The sequence below is a fragment of the Pelmatolapia mariae genome, linkage group LG12 (genome assembly GCF_036321145.2).
Source record: "Pelmatolapia mariae isolate MD_Pm_ZW linkage group LG12, Pm_UMD_F_2, whole genome shotgun sequence".
NCBI lineage: Eukaryota > Metazoa > Chordata > Actinopteri > Cichliformes > Cichlidae > Pelmatolapia > Pelmatolapia mariae.
The window spans coordinates 2,176,480-2,192,353 of NC_086237.1; the positions used below are offsets into that span (position 1 = coordinate 2,176,480).

Here is a 15,874-nt window from a genome sequence, read left to right on the forward strand (position 1 = left end):
ATACCAAAGCATCTGAATATGATCTCATTGTTGAATCATGAACGCTGACCTTAACTTTGACAAGTGAGATCTGCAGTCCTCACTCTGCCTTCTGGATGAGTCGTTGATGCACTCCTGATGCAGTTTTTTCTGTTTGTGGACAGTGGCTCTCGGCACCTTAGAAATGGCTTTGTAACCTTTCTGGACTCATAAATGTCAGTGACTTTATTTCTCAGCTCACCTTTAGATTGTGATGTAATGCTTTTTGAGATCTTTAAGCCTGCTTCAGTTCCTCAGACAGGCTCTATTTTAGTGAGTTGTTGGTTCAGCAGGTCTGGCAGTAATCAGGCCAGGGTGTGGCTGGTGAAATTAAACTGGGTCACAGTTAATTCCTGATCTGGAACAATTATTTTTCCCACACAGGGCCAGGTAAGTTTGGATAGATTTTCCTTTGATAAATTAAATCATTTTTTAAAATATGCATTTTGTATTTACTCTGGTTAGCAGCTGAATATTAAAGTTAGTTTTAATAATTTTTTACAGGACTGTAATTAGTGCTTTGAACATCTTCACAGTTTCTTTAGATGACTCATATAATTGAAATGCTTTATCATAACTGCCTTGAAAATATGATAAAAGTGCTTAAAAGCGCTTGTTTGGTTTAACCAACCATCCATTTAGCTGTGGGAAGGTTGGAACCCATCCCAGTTTTCATAAGGTGATAGGTGTGGTACATCCTGGGCAATGATGCACGGGGGTGCACTTCGCACTTCACAGTACCAGTGTGTTACTGCGTAGCCCTCTGCTTGACCCCTCTCCTGCAGCTGGGCCACAACCACAGCCTGCCACCACAAGTCCCAGGCTAAAATGGCCTATTTCAGATATGAAAGTTACTCGTTGGTCTCTCTGGGTATTTGCACCCTGCATAACTGTGTATGTGCAGATTTGTCTTCTCAAAACAATGGTGGTGCCACACAGGATATGTACATCTTTCACAGTCTGCGGTTTTGTCACACAGGCCTGAAACCCTGGTTAAGAGCCAGATAGCAAACTGATAATTACATGGTTATATGTCAGTTTAGGATTTGGTTTAGTGAACGTGGTGAACATCAAAAGTTGGCATAGACAGCTCCGTGGACTGCTGTGTCCTGTGCAAAACCTCAGACTCTTGTTTAAAGACATTATGGCTCCATTACCAGGAATCTTCATTGAACCCAATAACTGGCTAATTCCAAGAGACCTTCACATTTTCAGCCACTGCATCACCACAATGATCAGAGAATTTTCATATAATCTTTGATTTACTCACAGTTTCAGTGGCTACATGAGGTTTTTTTTGTTTTTTAAAGCCGCTTTTACAGGAACTACTTTGGTCTCACTGTTTTCACAGTTACGCAGAAGTCCAAAACTCCAGCAACTCAATTTTATTTATGTAAAAGCAAAGAAAACAAAGCTGGAAACGTCCAGTTCATGAGAACGTTTGTAACTGCTTATTCAGCGGAGTCAGCTTTTGTTGTGAGCTTGCACAACTTCCCTTTCACAGTAACATAAAACCCCCACAAACTAAGACCATGAGGCATTATTTGGGTTTTATGTAATAGACAGTCTGTGAGGTAACTTTAGAAAATGAGAATTTACACGCTGGTAAATTTGGAGTGAAATTTCAAGGAAGTGTCAGTGAGACGTTTAATAATTTACTTATCTGGATAAAGTTTAATCTGGTGTGTGGGAAGGCCTTTGTTATCCTCCACCACACATTCAGGAAATATAAAGCATTAGATTTCACACTAGGCTGTCATCTACAGTGAATGTGCCAACATTTCTCTTACAACTCCTTAATTTAAATTTCCCAACAGATCCTTGTGCCATGACTGTCATTATAGTGCAAAGACACTCCCAAGAAGGAAAATCCCTCTCTTCCTTCATTACATTAGGTATAGGCATGTAGCCACATATATCACAACGGCTCAGGTGGCTCTGAGTTAGGACATACCCATATGCAAAAAAATAAATAAATGGAGAAGAAGAAATGGAAGTGCGGTTATTTTTCTGAGGAAAAGGCATCTTTTCAGGGGAATCTAATCTACGTCTTTGCGGTTAAACCATTAAAGAGGAACTGTGACACAAATAAAAGGCACTCACCATGTGTCAGCACACACCAGTCAGTGTGTCTGCAACAGTGGCTCACAGAAATATTAATAGCACAAAGAAGTGATTCTTGCAAAATACACAAATTGGCAATATCTGATCACTGTGTCCAAAGTAAGCTGCCTGACCGATTTCAGCTGATTTGCAGTTTCAGCTGAGCCGTTATTAGCCTGCAAAACTTGCACCAATATTAACAAACACATTTCCAGGAAAAAAAAAGCTGTGCATTTAAATGTAAACACTTTTGATGCAGACACGACCTTTAACATGTTGTGCACCGATGCATGTACTTCTAACTTTGCATTTGAGCACTGGAAATGTATTTAACTTCTGTCTTTGTGAGTTATTTCAGGTTTTGAGACCGGACCCTTGACTGGAACTTTTCAGTATTGTGATAAGAAATACAGTTAGGTCCATAAGTATTTGGACAGAGACAGAGATGCTGGGTTTCCTGCTTTTTATTGTGATACCACGACTTTACTGCAGCAGCTTCCAGTTGCTGTTTGTTGTGGGCCTTTCTGTCTGAAGTTTAGTGTTTAACAAGTAAAATGCATGCTCACGATCAGGTGACTGACTTGTCCATTTAAGAATATTCCACTTCTTCGCTTTGATAAACTCCTGGGTTGCTTTGGCTGTATGTTTGGATGGCCATTGTCCATCTGTATTAGAAAAACCACCCAATCAATCATTTAGCTGGATTTGTGCAGAGACTAAGCCTCTGAACACCTCAGAGTTCATTCAGCTGCTTCTGTCCTGTGTCACATCATCAATAAACACTAGTGGGAGCCATGCACGCCCAACCATCACTCTGCTGTGTTTTACAGATCACGTGGTTTGCTTTGGATCATGAGCTGTTCCACACCATCATTCTGATAGAGGTAAATCTTGGTTTCATCTGTCCAAAGGATGTTTTTCCACAACTGTGCTGGCTTTTTTAGATCTTTTTTCAGCAAAGTCCAGTCTAGCATTTCTATTCTTGAGGCTTATGAGTGGTTTAACCTTGCAGTGAACCCTCTGTACCCTTTACTTTCATGCCGTCTTCTCTTTAGGCGTACTTGGATATCAGTACGCTGACCTCCTGAAGAGTGTTGCTCACTCGGTTGGCTGTTGTAAAGGGGTTTGTCTTCACCATGGAAATGATTCTGTGCTCATCCACCACTGTTATTTTTTTTGGATGTTCAGGTATTTTTGCGTTGCTGAGTTCACCAGTGCTTTCTTTCATCCTTTCTCAGGATGTACCATTTTACCACTCCTAATATTGTAGCAATTTCTGGGCTGTTTTTTTTTAAATCTATTTTCACAGCTTGGGATGGCTTGTTTCAACACATGTTGTCTGTTCACAGCAAAATCTGCCAAAGGCAAGCACCACACCTCAAATCAACTCCAGGCCTTTTATTTGTTTAACTGATAATGACACCTGTGCATGAAATAGCCTTTGAGTCAATTGTCCAATGACTTCTGTTCCCTTTCAAAAGAGCGGTGGTGCACACTAAGGAGCCGATACTCCTAAACCCTTCATCCAGTCTGAGTGTGGATACCCTCAAATGAAACCTGAGAGTCTACACATTATGTCCATGTCCATTATATAACTATAACTGGAATATGGTTCAGTAAACAGGTAAAAGAACTAAACTTGTCAGTGTCCAAATATATATGGACCTAACTGTAGCTCTTCAGAGGATATTAGAAACGCCTGGTATCAGTTTGGGAGAGTCATGATCTTACTGCTCTACAACTGCACAGATTGATGACCTAGTGCACTTGAGGATTTGTTTCTAGCTAATTAAAGCATGTGGTCATTCATATCATATACAACATGTGTAGCTTTAGTAGCATTACAGAGTCTGTAAAATGTTACACATATTAATTTAAATTTGAGACTCTGGATTGTTGGATATAATTTTTACTTTGTTAGGTCAAACATTTGAAAGACAACAGCACTGATAAATAGAATATTCTCTCCAGTGACTGTGGAAAATACACACCTGTGTGCTGGAGCTGAACTCAGAGCTTAGTGCATATGTGTGACGTTCTTCCACAACAAACTGGGGGAACGATTCATTTTGCAGAGTGACATTTTATATCACCAGGGGTTATATGTTATTGACTATTTAGTCTATGTTGAAGTCTAACATGCTCTGTGCTTTGAAACCAGGTGAATCATCAGATTAAGTTACACATGATGATGCACGGCTTTCACTAGCATATCTGTCAGCACAGCTGGCAAACCTCCCTGATGGCAGACAAATGCTCAGTTCTTAGCTGGTGTTAAATTACCCACCCTGGCTTTGATGAGCTGTTGACTGACAGACATCACTGTAAGCTTTACCTCTTGAACCAAGAGCTGTCCTTAATTGCCCCAATATAAATGTCTCCTAAGTACCTTTCAGGTATTAAAAAAACAAAAACCCCTGCAATCCAAACAAAAGTGTTATATACACTGAATTATCAGTGTTGTTGCTGTTTGAGGATATATGACACTACCCTTCAATGAAATCTTCTAATTTTATGTCATTGTTTTTCTCATTTCTTTGTTTCAAATGTTGTTTCTACAACATTTTATGCAAAATTGTTTTGCAAAACAAAACTTCTCTAGTATTTTTTGAAAGCTTCAAAGACTTTATAATAATATTAAATCCACTCATGGATCTGGCTGGTTCCATGAGCTTTAGCAGTATGGTTAGATTAAACAGGTATATTCTTAACTACAACCACTCAGTGGTTAAAGTTTAACTTGTGTAGCTTTACATCAGTACAGAAAGACATATGTGGAGATACAGCTCCTTAAAGAGAGGACAACTTATAAAAGTAGAAAAATAATCTGATTCAGTGTGCAGCATTTTAACATTAGTTCATGCACAGGTGGCTCAGGCATGGTTTAAGGCTCAAAAAAGACAATATTGCCATCTGGTGGCAGAATGTGCTACACGTGGAATGATAATATTATTGAGGGCGTAATGGGAAAGATTTATTTATTAAAACTACTCCAGATCTGCAGACCATTAACCTGTGTAACTGGAACACCAACTCTCAACTGGTGTTTAATGAGCCAGAAGCATAAAAAAAAAATAAAAAAATACAGACTTATGTTTTATATGTTTTATAATCATGGAGAAATTAAACTTTTCACAAAGCTCTGTGCAGACTCCTAAAAACACAAAAAACATCCACTACACAAGAAAACACTACAAAAGATGATTCGGCCTTCTGTGTGTGACTTTATGAGTCTCTCGCAGCATTGTGGAGGAATTCATCACTACAGTTCATTCAGATTTGTGGACATTTGTTTATGCACAGTATTCAAAAAGGTTGAGGTCTGAACTGTGATCGGACCCATGCAGCACCTTGATTCTTTTCTTTTTCACCCATTCTGTTGTAGATTTGCTGCTCTGTTTGGGATCATTGGGAATTTATGGACAATTTCAGGTCAATAGCACCTTTAGAAATACAGTGGCTTGCAAAAGTATTCGGCCCCCTTGAACTTTCCCACATTTTGTCACATTACAGCCACAAACATGAATCAATTTTATTGGAATTCCACTTGAAAGACCAACACAAAGTGGTGTACACGTGAGAAGTGGAACGAAAATCATACATGATTCCAAACATTTTTTACAAATAAATAACTGAAAAGTGGGGTGTGCGTAATTATTCAGCCCCCTGAGTCAATACTTTGTAGAACCACCTTTTGCTGCAATTCCAGCTGCCAGTCTTTTAGGGTGTGTCTCTACCAGCTTTGCACATCTACAGACTGAAATCCTTGCCCATTCTTCTTTGCAAAACAGCTCCAGCTCAGTCAGATTAGATGGACAGCGTTTGTGAACAGCAGTTTTCAGATCTTGCCACAGATTCTGGATTGGATTTAGATCTGGACTTTGACTGGGCCATTCTAACACATGGATATGTTTTGTTTTAAACCATTCCATTGTTGCCCTGGCTTTATGTTTAGGGTCGTTGTCCTGCTGGAAGGTGAACCTCCGCCCCAGTCTCAAGTCTTTTGCAGACTCCAAGAGGTTTTCTTCCAAGATTGCCCTGTATTTGGCTCCATCCATCTTCCCATCAACTCTGACCAGCTTCCCTGTCCCTGCTGAAGAGAAGCCCCCCCAGAGCATGATGCTGCCACCACCATATTTGACAGTGGGGATGGTGTGTTCAGAGTGATGTGCAGTGTTAGTTTTCTGCCACACATAGTGTTTTGCATTTTGGCCAAAAAGTTCCATTTTGGTCTCATCTGACCAGAGCACCTTCTTCCACATGTTTGCTGTGTCCCCCACATGGCTTGTGGCAAACTGCAAACAGGACTTCTTATGGTTTTCTGTTAACAATGGCTTTCTTCTTGCCACTCTTCCATAAAGGCCAACTTTGTGCAGTGCACGACTAATAGTTGTCCTATGGACAGATTCCCCCACCTGAGCTGTAGATCTCTGCAGCTCGTCCAGAGTCACCATGGCTGCATTTCTGATCAGCGCTCTCCTTGTTCGGCCTGCGAGTTTAGGTGGACGGCCTTGTCTTGGTAGGTTTACAGTTGTGCCATACTCCTTCCATTTCTGAATGATGGCTTGAACAGTGCTCCGTGGGATGTTCAAGGCTTGGGAAATCTTTTTGTAGCCTAAGCCTGCTTTAAATTTCTCAATAACTTTATCCCTGACCTGTCTGGTGTCTAAATCCAATCGAGAATCTGTGGCAAGATCTGAAAACTGCTGTTTACAAACGCTGTCCATCTAATCTGAGCTGGAGCTGTTTTGCAAAGAAGAATGGGCAAGAATTTCAGTCGCTAGATGTGCAAAGCTTGTAGAGACATACCCTAAAAGACTGGCAGCTGGAATTGCAGCAAAAGGTGGTTCTACAAAGTATTGACTCAGGGGGCTGAATAATTACGCACACCCCACTTTGCAGTTATTTATTTGTAAAAAATGTTTGGAATCATGTATGATTTTCGTTCCACTTCTCACGTGTACACCACTTTGTATTGGTCTTTCACGTGGAATTCCAATAAAATTGATTCATGTTTGTGGCTGTAATGTGACAAAATGTGGAAAAGTTCAAGGGGGCCGAATACTTTTGCAAGCCACTGTAGATTTACTTGGAAATTTGGTGATGTGTTCAATGCTTATTTTACCTGCTGTACATTAATGCTCCGCAGCAGCAAAATGCCCAAACACCTGCTTTTACACAGGTGCTTAAACTTACTGATTCCCAGTTTATGGGTTTGATAAGAGGGTAACAGCCAGGCACTGCTAAAGTCCTATGGAAGCTGTAAAGCTGTATTTAGTTTGAATGGAGTCCTGTGAAAACTTAACCACTCATAAATCATAAGCAGCTGAACGCGTTGGCACAGCATTAAAGCAGAAAGCACAACTTGCACCCTCAGTAATAATAATAATAATAATAATAATGATAATAATACAACTGCCTGACACATCTCTGGTTGCAGCCACTTAAACTTTACTGGAAAAGCATAAAACTAAGATGGGAACACTTACTCAGCATGCCCATCACTGGGGCAGCACAGAGCCTCACTTATAAATGAAGCAGGTATTTAATAAGCATGCAGTAAACAGAGTCATAAGCTGGATGCTGCCCATAAATCCAGAGAGTTCTCGGGTAGAAAAATCCCTTCAAAGGTGACGTGTGAGGGGAAAAAAGACACTGGAGCCACACGAGTTTGTGATCACATGAGCACTTTGTTATTTAACATCCATAGTAGTTTGATAATGTCATACGTACACATCATATAGTCTGGAAACAGAGAGAAGAGCAGTGTCACTGATGCTGAAGGTATTTACAGGCAGCCGGGAGAGAGAATGCAGAGAGAAAACAGATGAGAGAAACAAGGATCACTCCTTCCTTTCCTTCTCTGTTATGTCACTCCTACAAGTATTTTAATGCACAACATCCCAGATAATTAAATGCTTAATTCTAAAAAGAAGTCTCTCTTTGCCTCTGACCCCCTGGGCCTCCCTCGCCCGTCTCTGTTTTAATTACTGTGTGTTTATTTCTGTCGGTCCCCTGTGAGCTCTGAGCAGGATGTCAACGAACAGCAAACCTTCCACCGACATGACGGGCAACTTGTCGTACAGTCAGCAGGTTGGTTAGCAGTGAAACTAAAGCTTATACTCGCTTTCTGTAGTCAACATAAAATGCACTGAGAAACCTTTAATAACATTCGTCCGTACAGCTCTACAGCAGAAATGAATTCAGGAGGGTTTTAAATATATTTACATTTGGATGAAATGTTAATCATCTCGCTGAAATTAGATGTTAAAAGTCTTACATAAAAATAAAAACTATACAGTAATGCAACGGAAAACTGAAATGGTGAAATTATATCCTATGTGAGATTTTCAAAAAATACACAAGCATTCATTTATTTAATATATGTACATTAATTTTACCTCTTTATAATTTTCCAGACTGGCCTTCTGTATACGTTTAACATCCATCCAGGTTTAAAGTATACAGTCGGAATTTTAGTTCTCCATCAACTCATTTTGAGCCTAAGGCCACATTTTGCACCTGAACAGGACACCCACAGAGCCTCCATCACAAAAAAATGTGTCGGGGTTTCCCTTTAAACATCAAAAATATCACCACAGATCTCCTTTTCTGTCACGTGAATGAGAATCTGTGCAGACATAAATCTGGAGGACACGTCGCATTAGACGCGTCAGAGCACGTACAAAATACACCATCAGGACAAATAGCTGGACAGGTGGCTTTTTTCCCCCCCTTACACTCTTTAATGCACAGGTGTCAAACTCCAGGCCTTGAGGGCCAGTGTCCTGCAGGTCTTAGATGTGTCCTTGATCCAACACAGCTGATTTAAATGGCTAAACGACCTCCTCAACATGTCTTGAAGTTCTCCAGAGGCCTGGTAATGAACTAATCATTTGATTCAGGTGTGTAGACCCAGGGTGAGATCTAAAACCTGCAGGACACCGGCACTCGAGGCCTGGAGTTCGACACCCCTGCTTTAAGGCATGAATGAGATCTTTGCATTTGGAACCGGAATAAACTTCCATGCTGGGGTAAATCCCATCATCCCCATTTCCAAAACACCTGCACAGCTATGCTTTGCTTTCATTTGACATCCATGTTTTCTGTAAGCATCCATTTAGGTGCTTCCCTCAACTTATTAAATAAATAGAATTTATCAGATGTTTAAGTCACTAATGCATTTACAGTATGTACCAATAAATCGGGCCGTGTTCCCACCAGCTCAGTCCTGCCATCCTCACAGGTTGTCAAGTCTTCTTAGATGTGAGAGTGAGGGGGAGGAGAGGGGGAATAGGACGGTAAGGAAAAGCAAAAGATTTCGAGAGGTTTCATGCAAGTCATCGGTGTCAACCATCGTTTTATCCCAGCTGTGAGGAAAGGAGGATTACTTTGACTGTCTATCCATCCAACAGTCACGCTTAAATGAAGCCAGATCAAACAAAACAGAGGATAAAAAGAAAAAGCTGATTCTCCTTCTGCTCTCTTTTCACTTTGAATGGCTGAACAGCTGCTGACACGAGCTCGTGTGCAGATCTCCACCGTCTCATTATAATAATAAAAATATGCTGAATCACAGAACATTTATCCAAAAGTTCCAAAAGCTCTTACATTCATATCAATCTTACCAAAAAGCAAAGACTCACTCATTTCTACATGAATGCAAAGATCATATTAGCACTAAGTTTACAAGAGGACGTCAAACTAACCTGCGCTGGCACCGAGGGCGATCATTTGAGTGGTGCGATCAACGTGTGGCACAGCTGTGCAGCACAGTGCAGCCAGGTGTGGAGCACGAGATATCCTCCTATTTTTTTTTAAATTAGAGATGGATGATAAATAGACTGGACCTGCACATTGCTAAGCTAGAAGGAGAGGCAGAGAAAGAAGCGCTTGAGAGTCTTTGGGTTTGTTTGTGATCTTTGTGGGGTGCTTTTTTGTTTTTTTGGATGTATGCATGCATACGTGTCTGGATGTACCCTTGAAGCAGATGTCTGTTTGTGGTTGAGCCTGCATGCTTGCCCTCGCAGTTATGTCTGCATCCTTAGAATCTCCAGCTTTACTACAATGATTTGTCTTTTTTTCCGGAATCCTTTAATGTACAGACAAAAACAGGTTTTTGTGTTCGGTCCGTGTGCGGGAGGGATACCCTCCATGTCTGTTTGGCTTCATCTTTCGGACAGTTTTCTCTTGCTCAGCATTGCCCGTAACCAGGGGCATCCTGGCTGTCCTCCATGCTGTTGAGGGTGACGTAGACAATTGGAACCAAGCCCCGGGTGGAGTCCAGGGAACAGAGCAGCCAATCGGGGTCAGCCTTGCTCAGAACGCGCAGGATGTCGCCCTTGTTGAAGCTCAGCTGTCCGGGCTCGGTGGCGATGTGGTGGCACAGTGCTCGTACTTCACTGAGAAATCAACACGAAGGCAGAAGGTGAGGATAAGTGATCGAAAAGTATTCTGAATCATTTTTTGAGGGAGGAACGCTTGGCATCACTTCCAAGTAACACTCTACAATAACACTATAGGCGGTTCCTACCAGGTGGACTGTAGTTTGGCCTCAGCTGGGTACGTCGACGCTGGTGGAGCTGTACTTTGGGTGCGAGTTGGTGTGGCAGGAAGCTCCGCCTTTTTACCGGGGCCTGCTCCAATGGTCAAAGCTACAAGGTCGAGAACAGACCGATCCAAGCCGAGCCAACCCGATGGAGGTCTAAGAAACACAAACACAACATGAAAACATAAAAATAAGGCCGATGTTAGTCCAGGACACTCTTTCGTCCAATGAAGCAAAAATATGTATAAACCCACTAAATTTGTAAAGAAGCGTGAACTGGAAAATGTTACTCAGGAAGAAGGTGATCATTGTTTTAGTTTCAGATTAAGATGCACAAATGATATTTTGTTGGTTTCAGTCATGAACATTCAGACTTTTCTCACCTGGTCTTTTGGGTTTTTGGCCTCTGTTCACCTCCTTCTGCTTTTGAGGGAGAACCGACACTAGAGCCAAAGAGCCTGCTCCAGCGCAGACTCTGTCCCTGTGAGGGGCTCTCATCCTGGGCTCCGTCGTGGCTCCCAGTCACCGTGACCTCCAGAGGGTTGGTGTGATTCTCCTGGTTGAGGACAGACTCTGGGGGGCTGCCCATCCATGAAGGCCGCCCCCTGGATCCAGACGAGTCCCCGCTCAAGCTACTGCTGCTGCTCTTCCCGCCCTCACCTTCCTGAGTGGCCTCCGCTCCCTCCACCACTCCCTCTCTTGTGGGTGGGATTTGGCCCTGTCGTCTCTCCGATGACTTCTTCCTCTTCTCGGTCTTAACAAACTTTGTCCCCTCTGTGGATTGGTCGATGTAGACCTGGGAGGACTGCATGAGCTGGTACCACCAGCCGGCCTGCCTGTCTTGCCGCTGACGCCCTTCATCTGCAGGAAATCTGTCTTTTTCCTTCCTCTTGTCCTTCTCCTTTGCATCTTCACATTGTCCATGGCTCTCCTGCCCTACACCTTTCACCCTCTGCCCTACCCCCCTCTCCTTCCATAAATGTGCAAACCCTACTTCCTTCACTGTCCCTCTGCAATCAGGCCCAGCTGTCATGCTCTGAGCTGTAACGCCCTCTTTCCTCGGCATCGATTTCCCCGCTGCTGCCTCTCTTCTCGATCCAACTCCTTCCATCCTCGGCCATGTTCCCTCTCGCCTGAGCCCCGCCTTCTCTTTCTTCACCTCTGCGCTTGAGTCCTTGACCATTTCACTGACAGTGTTGCTCCACCCCCTCATGAGCTGGAAGGTGGAGCACTTCGACTGGTCGACGCTCTGGCCTGCAGAGCAGAGCTGCTCTTTGCGACGAAGCTGCTCTTGTCCCTTTTGGAGGAGATGTGGTTCAAACAGCAGGTCCAGGTCAAAGGGGAGCAGTGAGAGAGGCTGCAGCAGGAGGAGGAGCTCCTCAAAGAGGGGCTGACACGGCCCCTGTGACAGGGGAAGGAAACCCCAAGGGCTGTAGTATGCGACAATAATATCTGAATAAAAGATAAGAGAGGTAAGGAGGCGTCACAACAAGATGCACAAGAAGAAATCAGTTACCATGTTTCAGTTACTATGGTCTTACCTTCATGCGTGTAGAGGTGATTGAACCAGAATTCCAAAGATTTCAGACTAAAACAGAAAAACAGTCACTTATTTAAAACCTGCAACAGTGTAAAAGTCTCCTCCAGAAACAAACAGTCATCACACCCAAAACTGAGTCTTTTAATCAGCTCTGACATGGTTTTAAAGGGGACCCATCATACTCTTTATTATTCTCTGCTACTGATAATAATGGGGTCAGTGTATGGAAGTCACTCTTTAGCTTCTGAGTGCTTTAGATGCTCAATGTCATGGTTCTGGGTCCTTTTGACCCAGTGTTTTGAGTTTTCTTGTGTTTTGGTGTCTTTTGTATTATACTTAGTTTACTGGTTAGTTCTGAGTTCATTCTTATTGAGTTTTGTCTATTCCCTGTTTAGTTCCTCATTTATTAGGTTCCCTTCTGTCTTTGTCCTCCGCGTCCCTCTGTGTGTGTCTTTGTTTGTTGTGTTTGTGTGAGCCCTTGTGTCTTGTTTCCCTCTTCTGTTCCCACGTTCCCCTCCTTGTGTGTCGTTCCATGTTCCCCCCATCTATTTTTCCCAGACCGTCATGTCTCTCCTCTCGCTCTCTCTCTCTGTCTTGTCTCCGTTAACTGTTTCTGCGTCCCCCTCGTTATCTCCTCCTGTTATCTACAGAATCCATTTTGTTTCCCTGAGTGTGCTTTCCTCTCAGTTCCAGTGTCATGTTGTGAGTTAGTCTGCGTCTTAGTGTTTCCTGTTTTATTTTGACAGTCTTGGTTCCATGTTCAGTGTGTTTAGTTTTGCTTCTTCTGTCTCTTTGTGTCTAATTTGTCTCAGCTGTGTTCCCCATGTGTTTCCTGTTCCCTCGTCATTCCTGGTGTATTTAAGCCTTCCGTTTCTGTCTGTCCAGCGTCGTGATCTGTCTCGTTTCCTGTCGAGTGTTCTGCCTTCCTACCTGTTTAGTTTCATGTGTATTCCCAGTTTAGTTAGCTTTTGTATTTCTGGTGTTTAGCAATAAAGCTGAGTTTATTCTTGCCTTTGTGAGTCTGCATTTTGGTCCATTTCTGCCTGCTTCACACGGCCAGCTTTGAACTCAACTCTTGCCTTTGTATTTTCATGTCCAACACACAGTTCATATATCCCAGAAGCCCCGCCCACCCACTGTTCAAACCTGTTCAAAGCCTATTAGAGGAAATCTGGGAGGTTGCCCCTGATGATGAAGGCCAGTATTAGGTAAACAGGATTATTCTGAAGTGTGAAGTATTCAACGTTACTTTACTTACCTCAAGAATAATAATTTAGTGCTGATTAGGCAAATATTAGGCCCTCTTTAAGGAATAACATCAGTTCAAAACATGCTTGCACATGAACACACTTCAGCTTATAAACAGCGGGTAATCAAAACTTATAACAAAAAGTTTACTAGAGACGAATAACGGCTCACAACATGATTACTTTTTTCATTCATGAAAATCTGATTACATTTCACTGTAGGTTAAACACATAGCCACAAATACACTAAAGCACTGGCCAACAGGGGGCACTAACATGCCAAGATATGCAGGAATGTACCAGAAAGAAATGGAACAAGAAGTCATGAATGCAAACAACGTGGAGTTTAAAATACTCAGAAAGAGCTTTTCAATAGTTTTTAATCTGTTTGACTTCAAGAATTCACAGATTGTGGTATTCTTAACTGACTGAGACATTCATACATCACCTCTATTATCGGACATAAACAGTAACGCTTTTAAATGCAATGCACTTCAGCACACCATAATGACCTCGAGAATAAACCTAAAGTAGAAACGTCACTATTTTGCAGTCACTAAGACCCAAAAACACAGAAGTCAGAGCGAATTAGAGTGATCTCTAGGCTCAGAGTGTAAACTGAGAATGAAAACAGCGGTAAATGAAATGACTCACTTGAGCAGGCCGAAGATGAAGGCATTCAGTCTCATGCTGTGGCTCGTGAGCTCCGAGTACTGGCTCACCTTTGAGAACAGGCTGTGGAGAACACGTGTGGATGGGCCTGAAAGGACACACATTTCAAAAACATACGTTGAGCTTAAACAACATCTGCAAAAGAATGAATGTAGCTGTTTGTGAATGCACCCCAAATAGTGAGGAAAGTACAACGAGTAAGCACTTTGGGACCCTGGTTAGAAGGTGAAGTTTGACATGGAGGTAAGGAGCTAATGTCTTTGTGCCCTGCTGCTCTGCAGTCACCTGAATCCTGCTCATGTCAGCGCTGCGAAAGGTCAAAGTTTAGTATTGTTATAAATACAAGACGGGACTGAAACTGCAAAGACGGACACTCACATGTCCCGCATTCAGATCATAGCATGCAAGCCAAACCAGAGCGGCTGAGGACGAAGGGTGATCAGGCTTTTCCTGTCAGGACGCCTCTCTCTCTGGGACATGAAGGTCTTATCTATGACTCCTATTAGTCATTTTTATTTTTTATTATATTTGTGTTTATTTATCTGCTTTGCAGTTCATATTTTATTTGTTCACGATTTTTAATCTTCTAATGTTTCATTTATCTTTCTAAATGTTTTACTGCTTGTCGTTTCCTTTCTAGTCTTGTGAAGCACTTTGTAATTTTATTTTGAAAGGTGCCATTACTTCTCTATTACTTCACTTCATCCTTCTGTACCATAGTTGTCTGCTCCGACACTGATGGTGAAAATCTTGCATAAAAAACATTCAGTGTCAGTTTAGTTCAACATGTCACTGCTTCATCACCTCTTAGAATTAGTCAGGCCTTCTGATATTTGTCAGCGCAGGGTGAGCATTACAGTGAGCGAGTCACTGCGGTGGAGCAATACTAATGCTAACTTCCTGCAAAATCAACTTCTAATTTTTAAGTATCGTCATTATCCCCTCCACCCCACCGCTCTCACCCAGCTGTGTGGACGCCTCCACGAGGCTCCAGGGCTGACAGCGGCGCTGTCCAATGATCAGGTCCAGCACGTAGGCCTTCAGACCGTCCTGCAGTACGTCACGTAGAGCCGGACACAGATACTTCAGGATGAGGTGACCCACGTTGGGACTCACCCAGCTGTTCCCAAGCTTTGCCTGGCGGGTTGTAGAGAAGTACAGTCACAGACTCAGACACACGAGCTTAACGCTACGACAAAACTGACATGTTACAGCGGGAACATAGAGACAGGGAGACTAGACATGAGACGTGGGACCAGGAAAGGCACAGAGAAAACATGGGGACAGAGACTGAACGCAGAACAGGGACTGTCAAAATAAAACAGGAAGCACACGACAGGTACAGAGACACGGACTTGATACTGAACAGAGGGAACACGGAAGGAGTGACATGAGAAACGACTGACTGGGGAACATTATAAACACAAGGACAGAACTAAACCTACACCAAACATGAGGGGCACAGGAACCAAAACCTAAAAACTAGGAATCACAAACTGGACAGCAAGAAATACAGAACAGAAACGCTGGGTCCCCAACCCAGGACCGTGACACTGTGTAAATAATCTCATATGCATTTTCCAGAAATTATATTATAATATTACCACTGTAACAATAAACGATAGATTTTTGTGGCATTGATGCTCTGAGACAAGATTACCCGACCGTGGGTGACAGAACGCTCTGTCACCCTGACTCTGAATCTAAAGTTACTGAACCAAGCGCTGCTTTAGATGTAGCGTGTGT

General features: G+C 42.6%; 1 protein-coding gene across 5 annotated transcripts in view; it reads right to left on the reverse strand.

Annotated features, from left to right (window-relative positions):
• Positions 1–8,410: 8,410 nt before the first annotated feature.
• The window catches only part of rusc2 (RUN and SH3 domain containing 2), a 41,460-nt gene continuing 33,996 nt past the window's right edge, over positions 8,411–15,874 (reverse strand). For all 5 annotated transcript variants that reach the window (XM_063490056.1, XM_063490058.1, XM_063490057.1 and 2 more), the window contains 6 exons: positions 15,091–15,265; positions 14,111–14,216; positions 12,211–12,257; positions 11,053–12,121; positions 10,655–10,825; positions 8,411–10,523 (listed from right to left, as the gene is read on the reverse strand). In XM_063490056.1, coding sequence (XP_063346126.1) covers positions 10,316–10,523; positions 10,655–10,825; positions 11,053–12,121; positions 12,211–12,257; positions 14,111–14,216; positions 15,091–15,265 — 1,776 coding nt within the window. In that variant the 3' untranslated portion in view covers positions 8,411–10,315. The remainder of the gene's footprint in view (positions 10,524–10,654; positions 10,826–11,052; positions 12,122–12,210; positions 12,258–14,110; positions 14,217–15,090; positions 15,266–15,874) is intronic.